Source organism: Coloeus monedula, assembly GCF_965178545.1.
Source record: "Coloeus monedula genome assembly, chromosome: 2".
Taxonomy (NCBI): Eukaryota; Metazoa; Chordata; class Aves; order Passeriformes; family Corvidae; genus Coloeus; species Coloeus monedula.
In genome coordinates, this window is record NC_138782.1 from 33,921,272 (window position 1) to 33,940,261 (window position 18,990).

The 18,990-nt window shown below is 40.2% G+C and overlaps 1 protein-coding gene across 1 annotated transcript in view; it reads right to left on the reverse strand.

The window, feature by feature from the left end:
* Window positions 1-5,841: 5,841 nt before the first annotated feature.
* ZFAND3 (zinc finger AN1-type containing 3) overlaps window positions 5,842-18,990 on the reverse strand; it is a 139,450-nt gene continuing 126,301 nt past the window's right edge. The window contains exon 7 of the mRNA XM_082276994.1: window positions 5,842-11,310. Within this exon, the coding sequence (XP_082133120.1) occupies window positions 11,156-11,310 (155 nt within the window). The 3' untranslated portion in view covers window positions 5,842-11,155. The remainder of the gene's footprint in view (window positions 11,311-18,990) is intronic.

An 18,990-nucleotide genomic window follows, 5' to 3' on the forward strand; every position in this document is an offset into this window, starting at 1 on the left:
GGCTGCTAAAACAGAAAATGAAAGGAAAGTCCTTTAAATCCTACCCTTCAGGTTCTGGGTCAACAATGTTCATGTTCTTCTTCAGGAGCCACATACTGACTATTTATATTTAGGGTCACACTCTTATTTTACTTTCTCCTACACCCAGGCTATTCTGAAATGAATACTGACAGACAGCCTCTGAATAGCCTGTATGTAGCACTTTTATGCAAGTATTTCAGTGCTTTACAAATTGGATTGCACAGTTTGATCCCTTTCCTAAAGGGCAAATACCTCTGGGAGGAAACTGATACATTTACAACACCACAAGCAAAATCAAACACCCTCTTAGTGTGACAAAGAGGAGAACAGTACTCCAGCTAACCTTAGGAAACTTGAATGACTTGTAAGAACTCCGTGTAATGTAGAGCCCAGTCACCCTGGCTAGTGACCTGTCCTTTCAGTAATCTTCCATGTCTATTTGTTTTTCATTTCTTGTGAAAATGAAATACTGAGTCAAAGCATTAGTTCAGCATGGAGCCAGGTATTTTATGTCGCACCTTGACATTGTGCAGTCACTGATGCAGGGCTCAGCTTGAGCAGAGAATGAAACTGTGGCAGAGAGATTTACTGTTTCCATTCCTGAGGAACAGTCTTGTACCCAGAGGTTGGGTTACTGACTAAAACTTGCTTTAGCATCCTAAGTGATAAAATGGGCACTGTCAGCTCACTAAACAGAGGCTGGTTCTTGCCAATTTTTACAAACAGCAAAGCAACTTCCCTTGTTGTGTGTCAGGAGGACATTCCACCCAAGTTTTGCATCCCATGCCACCCCCACCAAACTTTCCAGTACCATCAAATACTGAGCCACCACTGCAACTTCGGACAAGAGCTGGTGGGATGTCAGGAGGAGGCTTGTGTACAACATGTGTGTCCCTTCACTGACCTTTGCTTGACAGATGTTCAGGACCAGAAACAAGGTTTGGAGAATGGGGAGAGGGAAGGTTTCAAAATGGCCTTCAGCAGTCCAAAGTGGCACAGGGTGTTCTGCTCTTTTTCCTTCCTCTTTGACGGCTTTTGGTCAAGCATTTGCCAGAGTGTTGATCTGCCACTTGTCTGAGAACCTGGGTGGATGTTGTTGCAGAGGAGCTCTTAAGCCCTTCCTACTGCTGGAGAAGAAGGTCTGCAGGATACAGGCAAGGCATGGCCAAGTGATGTAGGGGCAGAGCATGGAGCTCATACAGGGGGTGCCCCGTGAGCTCCAGCACCGCACAGTCACTGTACTGACAGTATCAGTATCTTACCCATGGCTGCCCTTCTGTCCTGTCTGTCTACCAAAGTCAGGGCAGGAATGTCACAGTGACTTCTCTCCACAGTAGCAGGGGGTTGAACCCTTTTTGCTGCACAGAGGCTGGTGTACTAGTCTCAGCCTGGCCTGGCCAATCTGAACTCCTTGATGCTGCCTATGAATTTGGAGTGATGAGGGACTCGTATGATGATCACACCAGGGATGGCATTTCTTTTACTGTTTTGGCATAGTCCATGGGAAAGCACAGAAATGGAATTTGATTCTTCTACCTGGGTTGGTGTGGACTTTAACTCAGCATCAGAGCTGGCTACCACATTGAGCTGAATTTGGGATAAGTGGATACTTTAGACCCCAGTATTCTCTCTCCTTGCCAAATTACATGAACTAATTGCTGAAGTGCTTGCAGGTGAAGGTTGCATAGTCTGTCATCTCTGATGAAATAATGCCTGTGTGAGACACCCTTGTGAGTGTCATAGGCCCACCGCAACTGTGGAATGTGACTGGGTTTCATATTCTCGAGAAGGAAAGATCCTTTTTATTTTGGGCATGGTATGTGCAGTGTTTAAGTCTTAGTTGGCTTGGCACTTCACCAAAACAAAGACATTTGTTACACTTCTCCATAAGACCTATGTGCCAGCAGAGAAGTAAAACAAAAGATGGTTAGAGCAGCATCCTGTAAACCTGTTATCTCTTGCAAACCTTTGAAGTTCCGCCGCCTTCATGGATTGTGAGAGTTGGCGTGCAAAGCCTGTACTTCTGTTTGTGTGGCTGTGCTGGCACAGATGGGACCCCCGTAGTCACGGACAATTTATATGGAAAAGAAGCATGGCATCTCCTCTGGCTGGAGTGAGTCACTTTTCACTGAGGCTTTTTTTAAACTGAAGACTGTTTACCTGGCAGCTCCCAATTAACATGCTGATGAAATCTGTGCAGGAAGTTTATGCAGGTCCCTTGGAAAAATTTGTAACTTTAAATTTGCCTGTTTTTTCTATATTTAGGGGATCAACCCTTTAGACACGTGCCCAAAAATAAAGGACAAAAGCTAGACATTCTAAGGCTTAGTGCTTTCATTCTTCTCACACACTTTGGAGTAGCAGTTATCTAGCAATGGAATTACACAGTATCCACAAACTGTAGCTCACAGTTAAGCTCTCTCAAACAGAAAATTACACCAAGAAATCCATAAACAGTAAGAACAGCAAGGGTCAGACTGTCTTACCGTGAAGAATTATATGGTGCGGGAAGCCTATTGCCTTTTGTTTTTTTCTGCTGTTAATGCCCCAATCTTGGCTCCCATGGAGCTTTCTGAGAAATCAGAAATGTAGTGTTGTATTCGAAATGCTTTCAGTATTAGAATTCTATTTTGCTACGCTTTACACAGAACTGTGTAATCCTTATAGCAGATATTTAACTCTGATGTTTTATCTGTGGACTGCTCTCAAAATGATTGATCCTCCTTGCTTTTACTCTGGAAAGATGCTGAATGTTGACTGAGGGAAACTGATCTGTGTTGATGTTAAGTGGCTGAATCAGGGCTGGTGTGAAATAAAAGCATTAATCTCTCTGCCTTGCTGGATGTATGCAGACTGCATAAGACCTAATATGTTTCACTTCTTGTGGAGTGATTTAAGCCACATAAGCTTTTTGAATTTCCTTACCTACCTTACTGCTACCAGCCAAAAGCTGGTAAGCCACCCCAGAACGCACGATTCCACTGCAGATCAGCACTGTCTTCTTTTAATACATCACATCTCTTCATAAATTATTTTATTGTTTCACAGAACAAACATGGTTAGATAGAGGATGTACAATGTACACGCTTTACTGCCTTCAGAGACTCATGGTTGATGGTTCTGTGACTCCTGAGATCTCCCAGGGCCTGGGGCAGCAGCACAGAGCACCTCTCCAGCTGCTGAGCCAGGGGACAACTGGCACAGGGAATGCAGCTGAGGCAGCAGACTTGGCTTTACCTTTATTCTCCACACAGAGAACAGCAAAGGCAAGGAACTGGTTCTGTTTCATGGTAAGAAGTCTTGACTTGGGCCTGCTTGACCCGTGGTTTCTACACCAGTCAGATCTGCCTGTTCCAGTAGTTGTTAACACTTGAGCACTGTCTTCATGAAGCTTGGTGTAAAGAAACCAAACAAACCCACAGTATCAACCACATGCTAAAAATCTTAAATCAATCACTGTGCTTGATAAACATTTAGCATTACTTGGCACATGAGTGATAGCTTTGTATTTTATCCACAGAATAACAATATTGGGTTAACAAGAGAAAGAATTAAAGCAGAACAAACAGACAAGTTTTTATTCTTGGTCTGGATGGATACTTGGTACTTGCAGAGGTGCTATCAAACACTGCCTGTGTATCTCCAGTGGCTGCAGTATCAAGCTAGCCTAAGGTTCCCCAGATTGAGAAAGTCCAGAGTTAAGAGCAAGGAAGAAGGGGTTTGAACTGGAAGTAGAATACAGCCTTAATGTTATTTGCTACAGTGTAGTAAGGCAGCTCTAGGAGTTTTATATACTAAACAACAGCAGTCATTTAACATTTAAAAATTAATGTTTTCATTACAGATGGCAATACAAGCCCCAGCACCTTTAGATATGTGATCATCTTTACTGTTATGCTGTCTTCACAGAGACTGTCTCTGAACAGGACAATTTGATGTAGGAGTGGGCATCATAGTCGATGAGGGAGAATTTGTAAAAGGGATGATGGAGGAAAGCCTACAGAAATCAGCAAATAAAGAAATGAAGGCTGGCAGAGGTGCTGAAAAAGGCTGATAAATAGATATTTACTGGATAGTAAGTTTCAAATAGCACGTATTTACCTGCTCCCACTAATTTAGCAGGAGTTGCTGCCTCAGAGGCAAAGTATTTCTATTAAAGTTGCAGCTGGAATACAATCAGCATCACCTTGCTGATCCTGCACACGTGCACACTCCCGTCATCCCTCAGAGCTCTGTGCCCACAGGACAGCAGGGCACATGCTGTGGAGAAAGATCAGAACTGCTGGCAGTCACTCAAACCTCCTGCGTGCTCAGGGGGGTTGTTTTTAGTGGAATTGCAAATGAACATCATGGTGGTTCCAGGACTAAGTCTATAGTGGTTGATAATGATTTAACTACAGCTACTATTAAACAGGCAAATCGAGATATGGGGACAAGCTGCATCTCCCCAGAAGACAAGCCAGACAAGGACTGATAATACACATGTGGGTGTGCAGGAAGTGAAAGCTGGCTTTTTCCAGCAGCATCATTCTGCTACAGCCATTTGATGTCCCAGGAGATGTATGTGTATATGGGTCCATGTACAGGAAATACATGTGGAACTATTATTTTTGACAGGACCTGAGACCAAACAGTCAAAAGGAGAAAACAAGGGGTATACAGAGAGACTTAAAACCAGATGTATAGCTGTAGAATTTGTAACTAACTGCTGCTTGCCTGGTGAGTATTTCTATCTATACAAATGTTGGGGTGGGTGTGCGTAACAAAGGGCAAAGTCTGCTTGCAGACAGGACAAAGGTCACACCTCTGGCTGCTGTGCACGTGACAGACTACCCAAAGGAGGATTCATGCAAAGCTGATACAGGTGGATCAGGTAAAACATTTCCAGGTAGCCATGCTTTTAACACTCTAGTGTGGACAAGAGTTTTGGTGACCAACAGTGATTAATTTTCTTTTTAACCTACTAGAGCTCATCATCTTCCTCATGCTGCTGCTAAATGCAGTGTGTTAAAGGACTTCTCTTGAAACTGGTGTAGCTGAAGCTTTCAGGAATCTAAAGCAAATGTAGTGTAAACACTGCAAAAGGAGGAGGTGGGGGGAAAAAAAAGACATTATCGCTAGAATGAATTTAGCTCAGCTTTAGCTCAGACTCTTTCCTCCCTCCTCCAAGAGTCTTGCATTTATTTGCTCCTTTGAAAAGTGGAGAGATGAGACTGAGCATTTCAGGAGTCAACAATGAACCTTTCATTGAGCTGGCTTAAAGCAGCAGTGCTGATCATGCAGGCCCCTTTCAAAGGAAGATACAATGCTGTGCTTTTCTTTATTTTTTAGGATTTTTAAAGGATTAGCTCTTTGCTTCACAGAGATCCTAAACAATCAGAGGGGGAAAAAACATCTCAAAATTTTCAAGTGTTCCTTCCAAGAACTCTAAGGAGAGCTCTTTCTGGAGTTGCATCTCTGATACGGAGGATAACTTCAATACTTTGCCTTCAGAGATATCAACTTTTTTTTTTCCTTAAAAACCCTTTAGTTAGAATTTGTTTTTCCACCCTCCTTGAGCATGCTGGTAGAGGGAAGGAAGGTGTCTTCTGCAACTCACAAAAGAATAAAGGGGACTAAGCAACAAGGAAAGAGTGGGTGTTACCTGTCTTTTCATGTGAAGGGAGAGCCACAGACAGGAGTAGGTCTCTATAATTTTATTCTTATTACTTACACAGTCACTGCACCGTGCTACAAGTTATTAACTCACAGCATCCTACTGCATGTTACTGGCTTTGCACAAACCTAGCAGAAAGGAACATTCTGCTTATGGTTAAACCATTGCCATCAACACTTGCTACTATGTGAAGAACAAAACCCTTTTGTTAGAGGATGCAGTCATCATCACCATCTTTAAAAACTATATATAATTTCAGTAATCTCTTCCTAATGCTTCAGATGCATGTATTGAATTTGAAATCATTTACAGTTAGTCTTATAAAGTTCTGCTTGGTTTTCTTCCAAAGAAAATAGCAGCATATTGCAAAATAGGAAGGTCCAGTAGCAAAATATGTAGTTATTACTAAATAATCCATCAAAAATGTTTTCTTATTATGATGGTCCTGTTTCCTTTCTTTGCATATAATGTCTGTTGCAGAATTGACTCAGACAAACTCTACACAGGTATAGTCACAAAGCAAAATGGTTTTCTGTAGTACTAAGTCAAAAAAGTTGTTGCTGTTTGGCAAGTAATTATCTGCCTCTTTTCTATGATCTGATCTGACTTCAAGAGAAAGTGGATGTGATCACTAAGCACTTGTCACTTTGCATCCTCTGCCTCCTGTTTTCATGCCTTTTTTTGTCCTGGCTCAACTTCAGAGTGTAAGATGAGGCAGGCAGAGTTTATGGGAAGGTGTGAGTGAACAGAATCATAGAACTGAAGTTCAAAAACCCCCCCAGCCCAACATCCAAAACAGGTAAATCATGTCTACATTATGTTTCAGTTAACTGAAGAAACAGCCTGTCACTGCAGTAAAATACAAGGTCATCACTTCTGTAGACCAACATCCATATTTTAATCTGCTTGAACTAACATGCAGGGACTTGCAAGAACAACAAAGTTGATACTTTTTTTTTTTTTGCTGGTGGGGAAGACTGAAAAGCCAAAAAGAGAAACATTCAAGCAGAACTGCTTTCAAATGCCCAGCTGCACATGCTGACTGCCTCAACAAAAAGGAAAAATGAATGAAGATGAGGAAGAGTCCTTCTCACTGGTGTATTTCAGGACTGTTACTTAAGAGTGGCTCTTTCCAGCAGCAGTAAAGTTTGTTCTCCCAAAACAGCTGCTGATAGTGAGAAATAAAGCCCACTACTGCACCGGTTCACCATGTAAAATGTGCACTGCAGCTACTTTTGAACAGTTTAATCTTATGCACTCTTTTTTCACTGTGGTCCTTTGTGTAGTAAAGTATGTACAGACACAGTCTTAACTAAGCGTAATCTTATGAACTGGTTACACTAAAACTACATCCTTACACAGCAGCTCCTGCCACCACAGCTTTTGTGTTGAACCACACGTGTTATTTTTGTTCTTTATGCAGAATTCTAATCAGGTATTTGAGTAATGAGCTAAACATCTAGTGCCACTAAATACAGTTCATTGTAAACAGTGCAGTCTTAAATGCTTCCATTTGGTTTTCTAGGCATAAAATCTTCCAGGAGAATATAAATTTATATCCAGCCTGAACTGGCTACAAGCTCATTGTTACATTAAGGGATTACTTTGCTTAGACTTTCTCTTGGCCGTTCCTCTGATGACTGACAATATCAGTAACTACAATACAACAAAGAGAATATTACTACAGTTTGTCAGGGCACTTAACTGTCTACACATCAACGGTGAGGACAAGTGCTGTCAGATATTTCACTGGCATGCTTCTTGGAGTCTGTTGTAAAATCTGTACTCTTATGACACAGTTAATATCAGTTTACCTCCCTGGTGAGTTTTTGTACTGAAATAATCACTGTAGGATTTTAAAAAAAGTTATTTTATCCCCTAGAGATTTATATCTAAATTGTAACATAAGCACAGAAGGACTGCTGATTACAGAATGAGCACCACAGTGAGTACAAAGCTAAATATAAAGAGGACATTGTATTCACTAGGCCAGGGGATTACAATTTATTCAAAAGAAAAGTCATGCAAAATTCAAGTTTTGAATGTATTTATCACCTGTCATTGAGTTGATAAAAGCAGATACCATTTTTGGATTGCTGGAATTGCACCAGGACTCTTTTCTGTGTGTTGCCTGGACAGTACTGAAGAGCAGTTCATGTTCTCAGGTACCTCACGTTACAGATGTGCTGCTGCTCAGTCAAGACACAGAGCTGCTTTGAAACAGAAACAGGTACACAGCAACATTCCCAGGCAATTCTTATTTTACCTTGGAGCCCTAGCTCACACCTAGTCACAGGTTTGAAACTGGATGAAAAGGCAGAGCTGTTTTATGTAACTTACCTTTACTAGAACACAGCCATCTTGTTCAAGAATCATGCACGGTTTTATAACTGAAAGTACCACATGAATTTGAGGGAAAAAATGGGTGTACGTGTCCCATGAATCAGGCACAATTTCAATTCCAAACAATTTTCAAAATTGTTTTAAAATTTTTAGTTTTACATTCTCTCTCCCTCTAATATAGTAAATTGTGGGGTTTTAATATTAGCCTTGTGTCTTCAGCATCTAAACTATTAAGAAACAATAGCTATTCTTCTGTTTATCCATTATGAATACAGCCCATTCTGATTTGGAATACAGCTACTCTAGGTGAAGCTGTCCAAGTGCATGAAAGAACACTTAAGACATTTTAATGGCAGTGATACAGTGTACAGTATGCATTTGACTTGAGTATGAACAACTTATTCATGTGATTACTGTATCTAACCTCAAAGTTAAAGGGACCAAACTGGCTGCAGTAGATTTGCTTACAAAACAAACCCCTGAATTCAAACCCAGCAGAAATACTATCCTTCCCTTCCAAACCTGCAGAAAATCCTGTCCACTCTTCACCAATTGTACATTCAGCTTGAAGTTACTGACCTAACCTTGGTCTTCTCCCTGTTCATATTTCTTACATGAATTTACAGTAGAAATGGTGCAAAATAGCAAGATCTCTTGGAACAGGCAGAAAGGAATTCAAACTTTAATCTGATTGGTTTAATTTGATTTTAGCATGAGGAAAAAGAATAAAGTTACAAGATTCTTTTAATATTTTCACAATGTTAAACTAAAACTGAGCTCTAGGCTACATGTGTAAGTAAATCTAGAACACAAAAGGGTTAAATAAGATCTTCTTTTAAGATACAAGAACTTAAGCTTTCTTTACGTTTAACAAACTTCACAGAACAGATACTGCAAAGGAACAACCCCCTCCCCAACTTTTTGTTTAAAGTGAACATTGTCCATAATTCACATGAACTTTAAGTAGTGTCCTCTCAAGAGCCACCTTGAAACCGTCTGTGCACTTGTAACGAGATTAAAGAGAATATTAAGGAGGAACAAAATAGCATCTTCAGTATTAATGCAGAAAAGTCTTGTGTATCAATCAGAATGCCCATCAAATGCTAGGATAGGATTTTGTAGGAAAGAAAGTGCGTATCACAGCAGCCGCCAAAATCCATGTTTTTCTTAAACTCCTCACGGCAAATGTAAATAATATCCTTGGACAGTCCCTCTCACCAGGACCATTTTCTGAAAATGCAGCCCATTACAGAAGCTTTTGCTGCTGGTTTCATATTCTTCAATAAGAACAAGGGAAAAAACCAGCTTGTCTTCCAGAGCGCTTGCATTTATAATGATGGGACACTTCTGACTTGCTTCATGGTTAATTAATGCTAATACAGTCCAATGCTGAGTGTGTGTGGAGACACATTATATATATATATATTTTTATATATATATATGTATGTATGTATTCTGGTTTTAATTGTCTCACTGTTAAATGTTCCTAACTGGCTACCAAAGTAACAGTATAATTTGGCCTATAAGGAGTTAATTACCTGTAACAAGTAGAATGGAAGATGACAGACATACAAGCTTACTTCACCCCGATGTTTCAGATCTGCCCAGTATTTGAAGATGAGACAAAGTCTTTCCCTCCCTCAGGTCTTCTTACAAATTTACCCACTTGTTAATAACTTACTAATAGACTGAGAAGTTAAAACTCATTCAGGATTAAGCTGGGTGACATCAGTAGGAATCCTTTTACCTGCATAAGCCCTGTGTGCAGCAGGAGACAGCCCGATTACGATATGTTTGCTTTTATGTTTCCAAACTGGCAAAGCTGGTGCAGTTCGGCTCAGCTCAGCATGACACACCGTAACACAGAACCACGGGTCTAACCACATCCAGAACGTTCTATCCAGGTAATGCTTTTCACATCCACTTGCTATACTTGCTTTGTGGGCAGGGATTTTTGTGGGCGCGTTCAGCTGCATAGAAGGAGGGCTGGTGGAGCCCCTTTGATTATCTCATTGACACTCTGAATGTGAGGAACACAAACTCATTCTGACAAAGGGTGTTTGTTTTACAGGTTGTTCCCCAATACTGTTACCAAATTCCGTTTGCTACAAAATGTCCTTTTTTCCCCAATATGTAAGTCTAGCTACAGAAAGTCAGTCTGTAGAATCCAGCCATGGCTACTGTGCTGTGAATTAGCCTTATTTGATCAATTATCAGATACCTGCACTTAGCAAAAGGCAAACAAGAGCCAATCAGGTTTCGGCCGGTGGGAACGGCTGCACTGCTCAAGGTATGTGGAATCTGTTCACACAATGCGTAGAATCTCTGTGGATGCCATGTAAAAAGTATGCACCATTTACTGCTCCAGGATGGAGTTGGCTTTAAAGAGAGATCATAATTTAACAGAGAAGAAAGGAAAAAAAAAAAAAAGAAAAAAAAAAACCCTGATAGGTTCTTTATAGTAAGATACATATAAAAATTTTTCATAAGAATCTCTGTCCCCCTTTCTTTTTGGCTTCCTGGGAAGAACCAGAAAGGTGTTCCTACCCCAACAGAATCCCTGATGCTGGTGACACTGCCTAACTCAAAAGCCACACGCGATGAAGGCACGAGTGACCAGTCAGGTCTTCTGGGCTTAAGGAGCTGCAGTTGCTGCTCCAAGTAGTATTTCACCTCCTCAGGATTCAGTAGCAGTGAAGAGGTGAAAGGCTGCACATTAAACAGTTTGTCCGAAAGCCATGTGCATAGCAAACTTTTACACCAGCTTTATACAACTATTTGTTTTAACTCTGCAGCTGGAATGTTTCCAGCATAAGGCTTTTAGAGTGACTCCAGCAATAACAGAAGCCTTTGGATTTTTCTTGCTTTGTTTAAATCCACTAGCCATACTCAAAAATAATATTTCTTCATGTTTTATTTTTATACGGTGGCTAGCAGGCACCTTAGTAACCAGCCAGAGATCGATTTCAACCACCATCAATCCCTAAACTACAGTACCAGGACGGTTGGCTAAAGAAAGGAAACTGATTGGCTGTAGTCTGAAACTTGCCTAGTACAAGGTGTCTGGCTGACTTTGTCCTAAATAAGGCTAACATTAGTGAACTAAGAGAACAGCATTTGGTTGCAGTCTTGCACTCAGGAACATCCTTCGCCAATACGTTGGCAAGATCTCCCTACTTTCCGATCCAGTTTCACCATTTTCATGATGGCCTCCTCGCGCCCGCGGCCCATGTGGTCGAACGTGCAGTCGTGCTGTTCGGGCAGGCGGTGCAACATGCAGAACACGTAACCTGCCGCAGAGGGAGAAAAGACACACAGTTAGGGACTGCTCACAGAGGTGGGATCTCACCTGAACCAAAGTGAGTGATCCCCACCCATCGGAGGGTTACTCAGTTCTCAAAAATTAATGCCAGTTTAAAGCTTTTACTTATCTTCCTTACAGGGTAACAAATATTTGATCATTTACTGCATTTTGTTGAGAATTTATCAACATGGTACCAAAGCTCAAGTCATACAAGATTTGTGGGGTCTTTTGCCATCATCTCATCTTATACAGGAAACCTCCAAAATCATCTAAGCTAGATACGCCCACATAGTAACAAAGGTAATGGCTTTTGGGTTTTAATCACCTTCGCTGAAATCCTTCCTACTTTTAAGTGGACTTTGTTGTCATTTCTGAAATTCATGCCTGTGGTGCTCCAGGGTGAGCTCCTAAGCAGCTTTTCAAGTCAGAACTGTTAAATTTAAGCACTTTTCTTCCTCCTCACTGCCAGCGTTGGCAGTGACTGCAGGAGGAGTTCACTGCTCCTTCGCTATCCCAGTCTTCAGAAGCTTCTCCCCATGAAGCATTCTGACACTAACCACGGGGGGCAACAGGCATTTGACACAGGGACTTGTCATGCCACATCACTTTGCTCTGTAGCTGAGAAGATGAGGTTATTGCCTCTTTGTCTAATGCTCCTCAGTGTTACTCAGCTTTCAGGGAGCACATGACTTAGAAACATGCCAGTACTTTTCCCTGCAGGTGAGGAGGGCATCAGCCACAGCCACCACCACTTTCTAGTTTACAAAGGAAATCAGCTTTTTTCTTCTTTGTCCCTAATACTTTGTATAACAGTAAAGAAACTGCCTCCAATTTCCACCTCCAAAATGAATGTTAAATAGCAGTAAGTAGCATTAAGATGCTACAGGAGGGAAAAGTCACACAGTTACAGGGCTCACCAGTCCACTGTATGAAAGCAAGTATGGTTCATGTAATATCGCCTGTGCTGGGATATTTTTCCTGCCTGATGGCGCAAAGAGTTACACTCTGCCTCTTACTTGAATGCTTTACATTACTGCTGCTCCTCGAATGCTCAAAAGATACTAAACCCACAAAATTATGACATTTGAGAGATGGAAAAGGATAAAAATGAGTGAGTGAATGATTGAGAGAGTGTTTAGTGCATATATACAAACACACACATAATATATGAGGGTATGTGTGTGAAGTAATTCAAGTTCCTGGACTCTATAACACATCAGTTGCAGGAGGGAACAACATGCTACCTTTATATTAGGGTGATTGTTAAGAAAACAGAGAAGGAAAAAGTGTCATACATGGAATTATTTTTAAAAAGTGAAGAAAAATTGATTTATCTTTGCTCTTTGTTTCAGTAGCACCAAGCTATGAAAAGACATGCCTATTATCTGTGGCTGGCTTTGAAACCCAGTTCTAGGAACAAAGCAAAAAAGACAAGTTTTCTGTGTTGGTACATAGGATTCAGAAATATGGATGGAAACTCGCAGATTGAATTGATATGTATCTCACCCCTTGTGATCATTGCCTCCGCTTCAAACTCAGTCTGGGTCATACCACACTCAAATGTGACAAATATCTTTCCTGAGGTGCCAAAAATGATTGTTAAAATGAAAACATCCCTGGACTATAATGCCAATACTGAACAAGCATTTCACTCAGTTCTTTCTCACAGAAAGCAGGGTCTGAAGGCTTCCCTTATTTCTTGAAATAAGATTTCAAATTGCTGAGCCAATGTCCGCTGCAGGTACAAGAATACATAAATACCTGACTGGATGAATTCAAAAACCAACTTCATCATCTTGTCTGCAATGAATGTGTATGAAGCAGATGTAAGACACCCTGGAGATATGGACTGGGCAGGAGGCATCTCAGTCCCTTCTAGATAAAAACTGGTTTTAAATCTTGATGGTTTTACAGATCCTTTCCAAATGTTTAACAAGCCTATGCAGAAATGCTATCTAATGTTACTGAAAAGAGATCTTGAAAATTTATACAATCTTCTGCACTACTTCAGCAAGACCCTTTTGACAATTCTGTACATCTAGTACGGAAGTATTTATGCACCATGATTTATCACTTTTGAATGGGACCTTTCAATTGCTCCATCTCTTCACCTTCTAAAAAGCCTTGTGCAGACCAGCACAGCTTCATGACGTTCCTTTCTACCCTGCCACCCCTAATTCCATCTATCCTGTGCTTTGCCCTATCTTTACTTCATTTTTGAACACCTTTTAGTTCTTTATAGAGCACCTGTTTTCACGCAGGATAATCTGTACTGTATGTTCCATTTATTCCACATGACACATTTTTTTCTGTTTGTTGAGGATTTTTTAATGCATTCCTGAACAGAATTTCAGTAACTGTCCACAAAAGAATGGCAGGTGACTTTCACTTTTCCCAAAGTATGGGAATAATATTTCTAATTTCAGCAACTAAATGACCTAAACCTGTTATTAATATATATATATATTTAAATATGTACTGTTAATTAGGTAGTATCTAATGAAAGAATACCCAAGCGCATTTTGAATGCTACGAAAATAGTTCTGCATATATTGGCTGATTTATGGAAGGGGGCCTATTCTGGTTGAATTAGCAATGCAGATCTCCTGGAAGTTCCATTTCCAAAAAGAGAATTCAGATCTTTAGTCTCATTGCCACAAATGCTTAAGTCACTATGAAGATTGGAACTTGTATTTTTGTAGGTTTTAAAATTTAAAGGCCTTTAAAACACTGTTATATAGCAGCTAATTGAGTGACAGTAGTTCTGAACATTTTTTTCATTAGTTCAGAGTGGATATATTCAATTAAGTTATTACTGCTATATTCACTCCTTGCTTCTTCAGTGGTTTGAAAATCAGAATGGACATCCTGTGGTCTGCACATGCACAAGTGCCTGATGTCATATCAAGGCCATTAGACCTTACAGCAGTTCCATTATTAACTTGTGTGTGCTGGGGCAGAAGGCCAATAGATGCACCTGTATTTTGATCCCTAAAGCCAATCCATATTTAGAGGTGAAACCTCTTCTCACGAGAACTCTGCTTTTATGGTTATAAAGTAAGTTAGAGAAATGAGCTCCTGCAGTGTATTTGCTGTTAAGTTCATTATGGGATGGTATCAAATACAGGTTGTCTCCCCTAAAGGAATTTACTGCAGAAATGCTTCTTTTAGCACACTATAACTAAAAGACAAAATAAATAACTTTCTGCTAGGGGAAAGAGCATTGGAAAAGGGAATCCATCTGCCAACTAAAGTTCGTTTACCCAAGTCATCAACCTAAAACATGCCAGACTTTCACTCCCGGCACAGCAGATTTCAATCTAGTAAATGTAATAATACATCTCACGGCACTGCAAATGTTGTTTTCTGATGTTAGAAGTGAACTATGAATCACCCACTCCTCAGGTCTCTAATGCAAACATCTTGGAAAAACATTATGTAGTGCCTCAAAACATTTGAGCTCCTCTGAGCACCCCAGAAACTTCTTCACAATACATCATAAAAAACTTCACTTCCACTTCATTGCCAGACCAAAAATGGCTAAAGCCATAAAGCAGAGCACCATCCCTGCCTTACAGAGGGGTCACTCAAAGGAAGCCCAAGACTGCACACCAGCAACTATGAAGCTGCTTTCATCATTCCTGAGGAACCTGATGGGAAAGGGATGTTGGAGAGAACAGAAAACAAAACAAGCTTGCATATTCCAGACCAGAGCATCACAGACCTACAGTTTGCTGTGTGTGGGTAATGAAAAACAACTGCCTTTTCTTCATTGCTACACTCAAGAGCACTGGTGCATTTTTGAGTTTCTGAAAGCTCAGCCATTCAAGTATCATGCCTGCCATGGAAAGACAAAGCCCTTCATTACCAATTACCATCAATCATCTTAATTGTTCACTCCAGACATTTATGCTTTCATTGCAGGCACCAACTGCTCTGATGGTTTAGCTTTCTATACTACAGTGACCCCTTCTGATTCATTCAAAGTAACTCCCACTGGAAGGTAAAAGAAAGTGAAGTCAACGTTACCATAAAACCCTGAGCTTCTGATACTTAAAAATCATCCTACCTGGCCACCAGGATCAGTACTTATCATTTTCATTCCCAAGTCAACAGGAAGAAGTTTGGAACTGTCAGAACTTGCAGCTTACACCATTTCCACATTTAATAAACAAATTATGTTTGTATAGAGACCTATACAAAACCTATTCAAAAGTAGTCCAAGTAATGACACAGACATAATCCTGTGCAGAATTCTGTGCTGTGTGCTTTGACTTCTTCACATCCTTCACAAGATATTTTACCTCTCTTGCAAATTTGAAATTCTAATCAACGGATGTTCAAACAGAATTTAAAAATGCCTTGTGACTTAAGAGTTGAAGATGCTGCAAAAATTCTCTACCAAAGGTGTATTATCTAACAGGGTATTGTATGAGTCCTTAAGCAGATTTCTGGCCAAGAACAGATTTTAACATTTCTTTAAACAACGAATATATCTGCAGGCTATAACACAGCACAGCCAAACCAGGCAGATGAGCCAGGAGAGATCATGTGGCTGCAGCACTGTTCAGAACAACTGCACGCCATTCACTGAAAGTGTCTAATAATCCCCAAAACAGTATTTATGCATCTCCCCCACCCAACTGGAAAGATGATTTAATGTGTTGCAAATTATATTAACAATAAAACTATTTATAAGGAAGTGTGGGAAGGAAATACTTTTTTAAAGACATGAAATAGGGAATAAATGAATGGAAGAGTAGAACAAATAGCTACCAAGATACAAAGCAAGATCCTAAAGGCTTGACTACCTGAGAACTGCAGTATGATCCAGCTTCCTCCCCTGTGTTTTGGAGGTTTTTTAACAAAAACCTGCAGTCATAGAAGGATGGGAATATGCACAGTTCAGCCAGGCAAAGCTTCCAGTGCAGCTTGTATGCACCGTTTTGGCAATATAAATATATTCTAGTCTGCTGATAGTTTATTTTATTCTCATTTAGACGGCTCCATTCGTGCATATACTCTCATTACCTCTCTCTTCTGTGGGAATGCTCTGTACTAGCATTGTCAGCTTTCATTACACAATTCAAGGAAATTTCAGTTTTACTGACATATTCTATAAAATCAAACTAAATCCCACCAAGCTAAACAATGAGGTTTTGAAAATAAGTGAACTGAACTCTTCCCCTGTTTCTCTTTCCCAGCTTTGCAAGTGGATTATGATTAAGTAATAAGTATTTCAGAATAACTTGGTTGGGAATCTTGTCATTCATTTCCAAGGGAAAAGGGGCGCAAACCACAGTATGATGAAGCTTTTTAACCAGATAGATGTATTTATTAAAACTCCACAAAACTGAGGCAGTCCTTTCTTTAATTTCCACTCCAAAGTGAGAGGATGGGGACTGTTAACCTCTAGGTGCTCAAAGTCAGAAGTCTCTAAGTATCAATTCCTATTGTCTTAAGCACTGCCCTCTCGAGGCATTTCAGTTCCATGATCCTTCACAAACAGCACAGCTGCAAAAGGTTCACAAAACATACAGCAGGATGAAGTGTATTTTTCCTATTAACTTATTTTTCTAACCATTTGCTACGATCACTCCAAGTTAGTTTCCAGTATTTTCTTCTTTATATAGTTCACTAATACTTACGACTACCAAAGTGATCAATATCTGAATCAAAAAGGGAAAAGGAAAGAGGTGGTGTAAGACACCTTAGAATGTTTCTTTTACTCTGCCAACTGTCCCTGGGACTGGACGGGCACTCTGGGACTTCCAAACTGCTCTCAGTCAGTGATGATCTCATGTTTCATGCTGGAAGCCGACTGCTCTGTGATATCTCTGGTGCTGCATTAGAGTGCTCAAGAGATCCTACAGATACATTTTATATTTCAACAACTGGGTTTATGCTTAGAAGAAAAAAAGGGAACAAAGAATTTTTTTCCCTTCCTCCTCTATTTTGCCCTCTGCCACAAAGAGGGTAAAGCAATGTGTATGTATCTGCATTAGAGACAGAAAAAGCATTTGTGGAAAGGACTGCCCAAGAAAAGAATGGAAGAACTTGTATACAGAAGAGAGAGGACATAATACTGTAACAGCCACTGGCCAGGTATAGTTAAAGATTATGCAAAAAATTCTTTAGACTGCAAGGAAAAGACTTTGTATTTCCAAGTTTAGTCACATATAACCTGTGTTTCAAAGTTGTTTTCTGTCTATTTTCTTTAAGATCATAAGCCTGGGAAGCTGCTTTAGGGAGCACACAAGAGATGCAGTTTGGCACTGTGGAGACCCTGTAAACAAACTACGTTTTATCCCAATTCATGCTGATTGCAAATACACTTTCCTATTTATCTTACTACGTGCACAGAAAGCTGTCAAACTATTTTTTCTTACATTAAATGTGACAAATTTTGAACAGAGAATTTGTATCACTTGAGGACAGAGCACATGCAGATTTTTTAGGGTGGGTTTTTTTTTTGAATCAACAATTTTTAAGGAGGTTCTACATAAGCCATTATTCTATTCCTTGACTTTGGAACAAAGAAGAACAACTCAAAGTTTCCTCCTGTTTCTTTGAAGACAGTGTATTTGAATTGGGAAAAATTAAGATATGGCACTCTTCTAGACTCAGTTCTTACTTTTGCTCTCGTGAACACTAACCCCAGAGCAGTATGGAGCATGATTAGGAACAGAACTGAGGTTTTCAGGAAATGATTTCTGAATTTCAGAGAATCCCTAATGAATCAAAGCCACAAACACAGCACATGTACTTTGTAATCGTAAGCTGCCATTAAAAAATGTTTGCTATGGGTCAGGTCTGACTGAGTACTGTAGGTCTCAGTCAGGATTGTGTCTCAGTTCCATCATGTACCAGAAGAAAATCGTGGTTAAATCTTTTGATTTGGACCAGATATTTTTCTTGCTGTACTGAACTCACACATTTGAGAGTAAACACTTCTACATCAGAACTTCTTCACCCACTATAGATTTGTGAGTTAAGGCCAACATCTACTGGGGACAGACTAACAGAGCAACTCAGGCCCAGGATTACTCCCACAGATACACCATGCAATCAATGTTCACTTCCAAACTGCTTCATACCTCAGAGGTCACTGACTCACACAGCGGTGACAGTGTCATCTGTAGGCTCCCCTTCTGACCTTACACACTGTCCCTGATTTTTGGTCTCAGTTGCCACCCACAGCGTCAGGCACAAGCAGCAGCTGTGACACCACAAACTGACTCCAGCCACAACTGCTGGGTTACTGCTCTTGTGAATTCTCTGCAGAACTGGGCTCTGGTCTCAGTTCACCTGTGGTAACAGATGCAACTTCCGAGAAATTAGCATTTTAATTTGTCATGTAATCTGTCGATATAACTGAAACATTTTTCACCAAAGGCTTGTGCAACTGTTGAAACACAATGGCAAGGAAAAAACCCCCCAAACAACCAAAACTGGTTAAACTTTAATTTAACAAGAGAATTTTTAGAGAAACCATTTTGCTCCCAACAACTTACAGCATCAAGAGAGGTGTCAGATAGTGAACATTAATGACCAAATTATTTGAGGGACAAGAAAAACAAGGTTCAAAATTTAGAGTTTAGACTTCAGGTAGGTGAAAAGTTTCCTTATTTGAATAACTGTGTGATTTTGAAATGATGTATTCAAG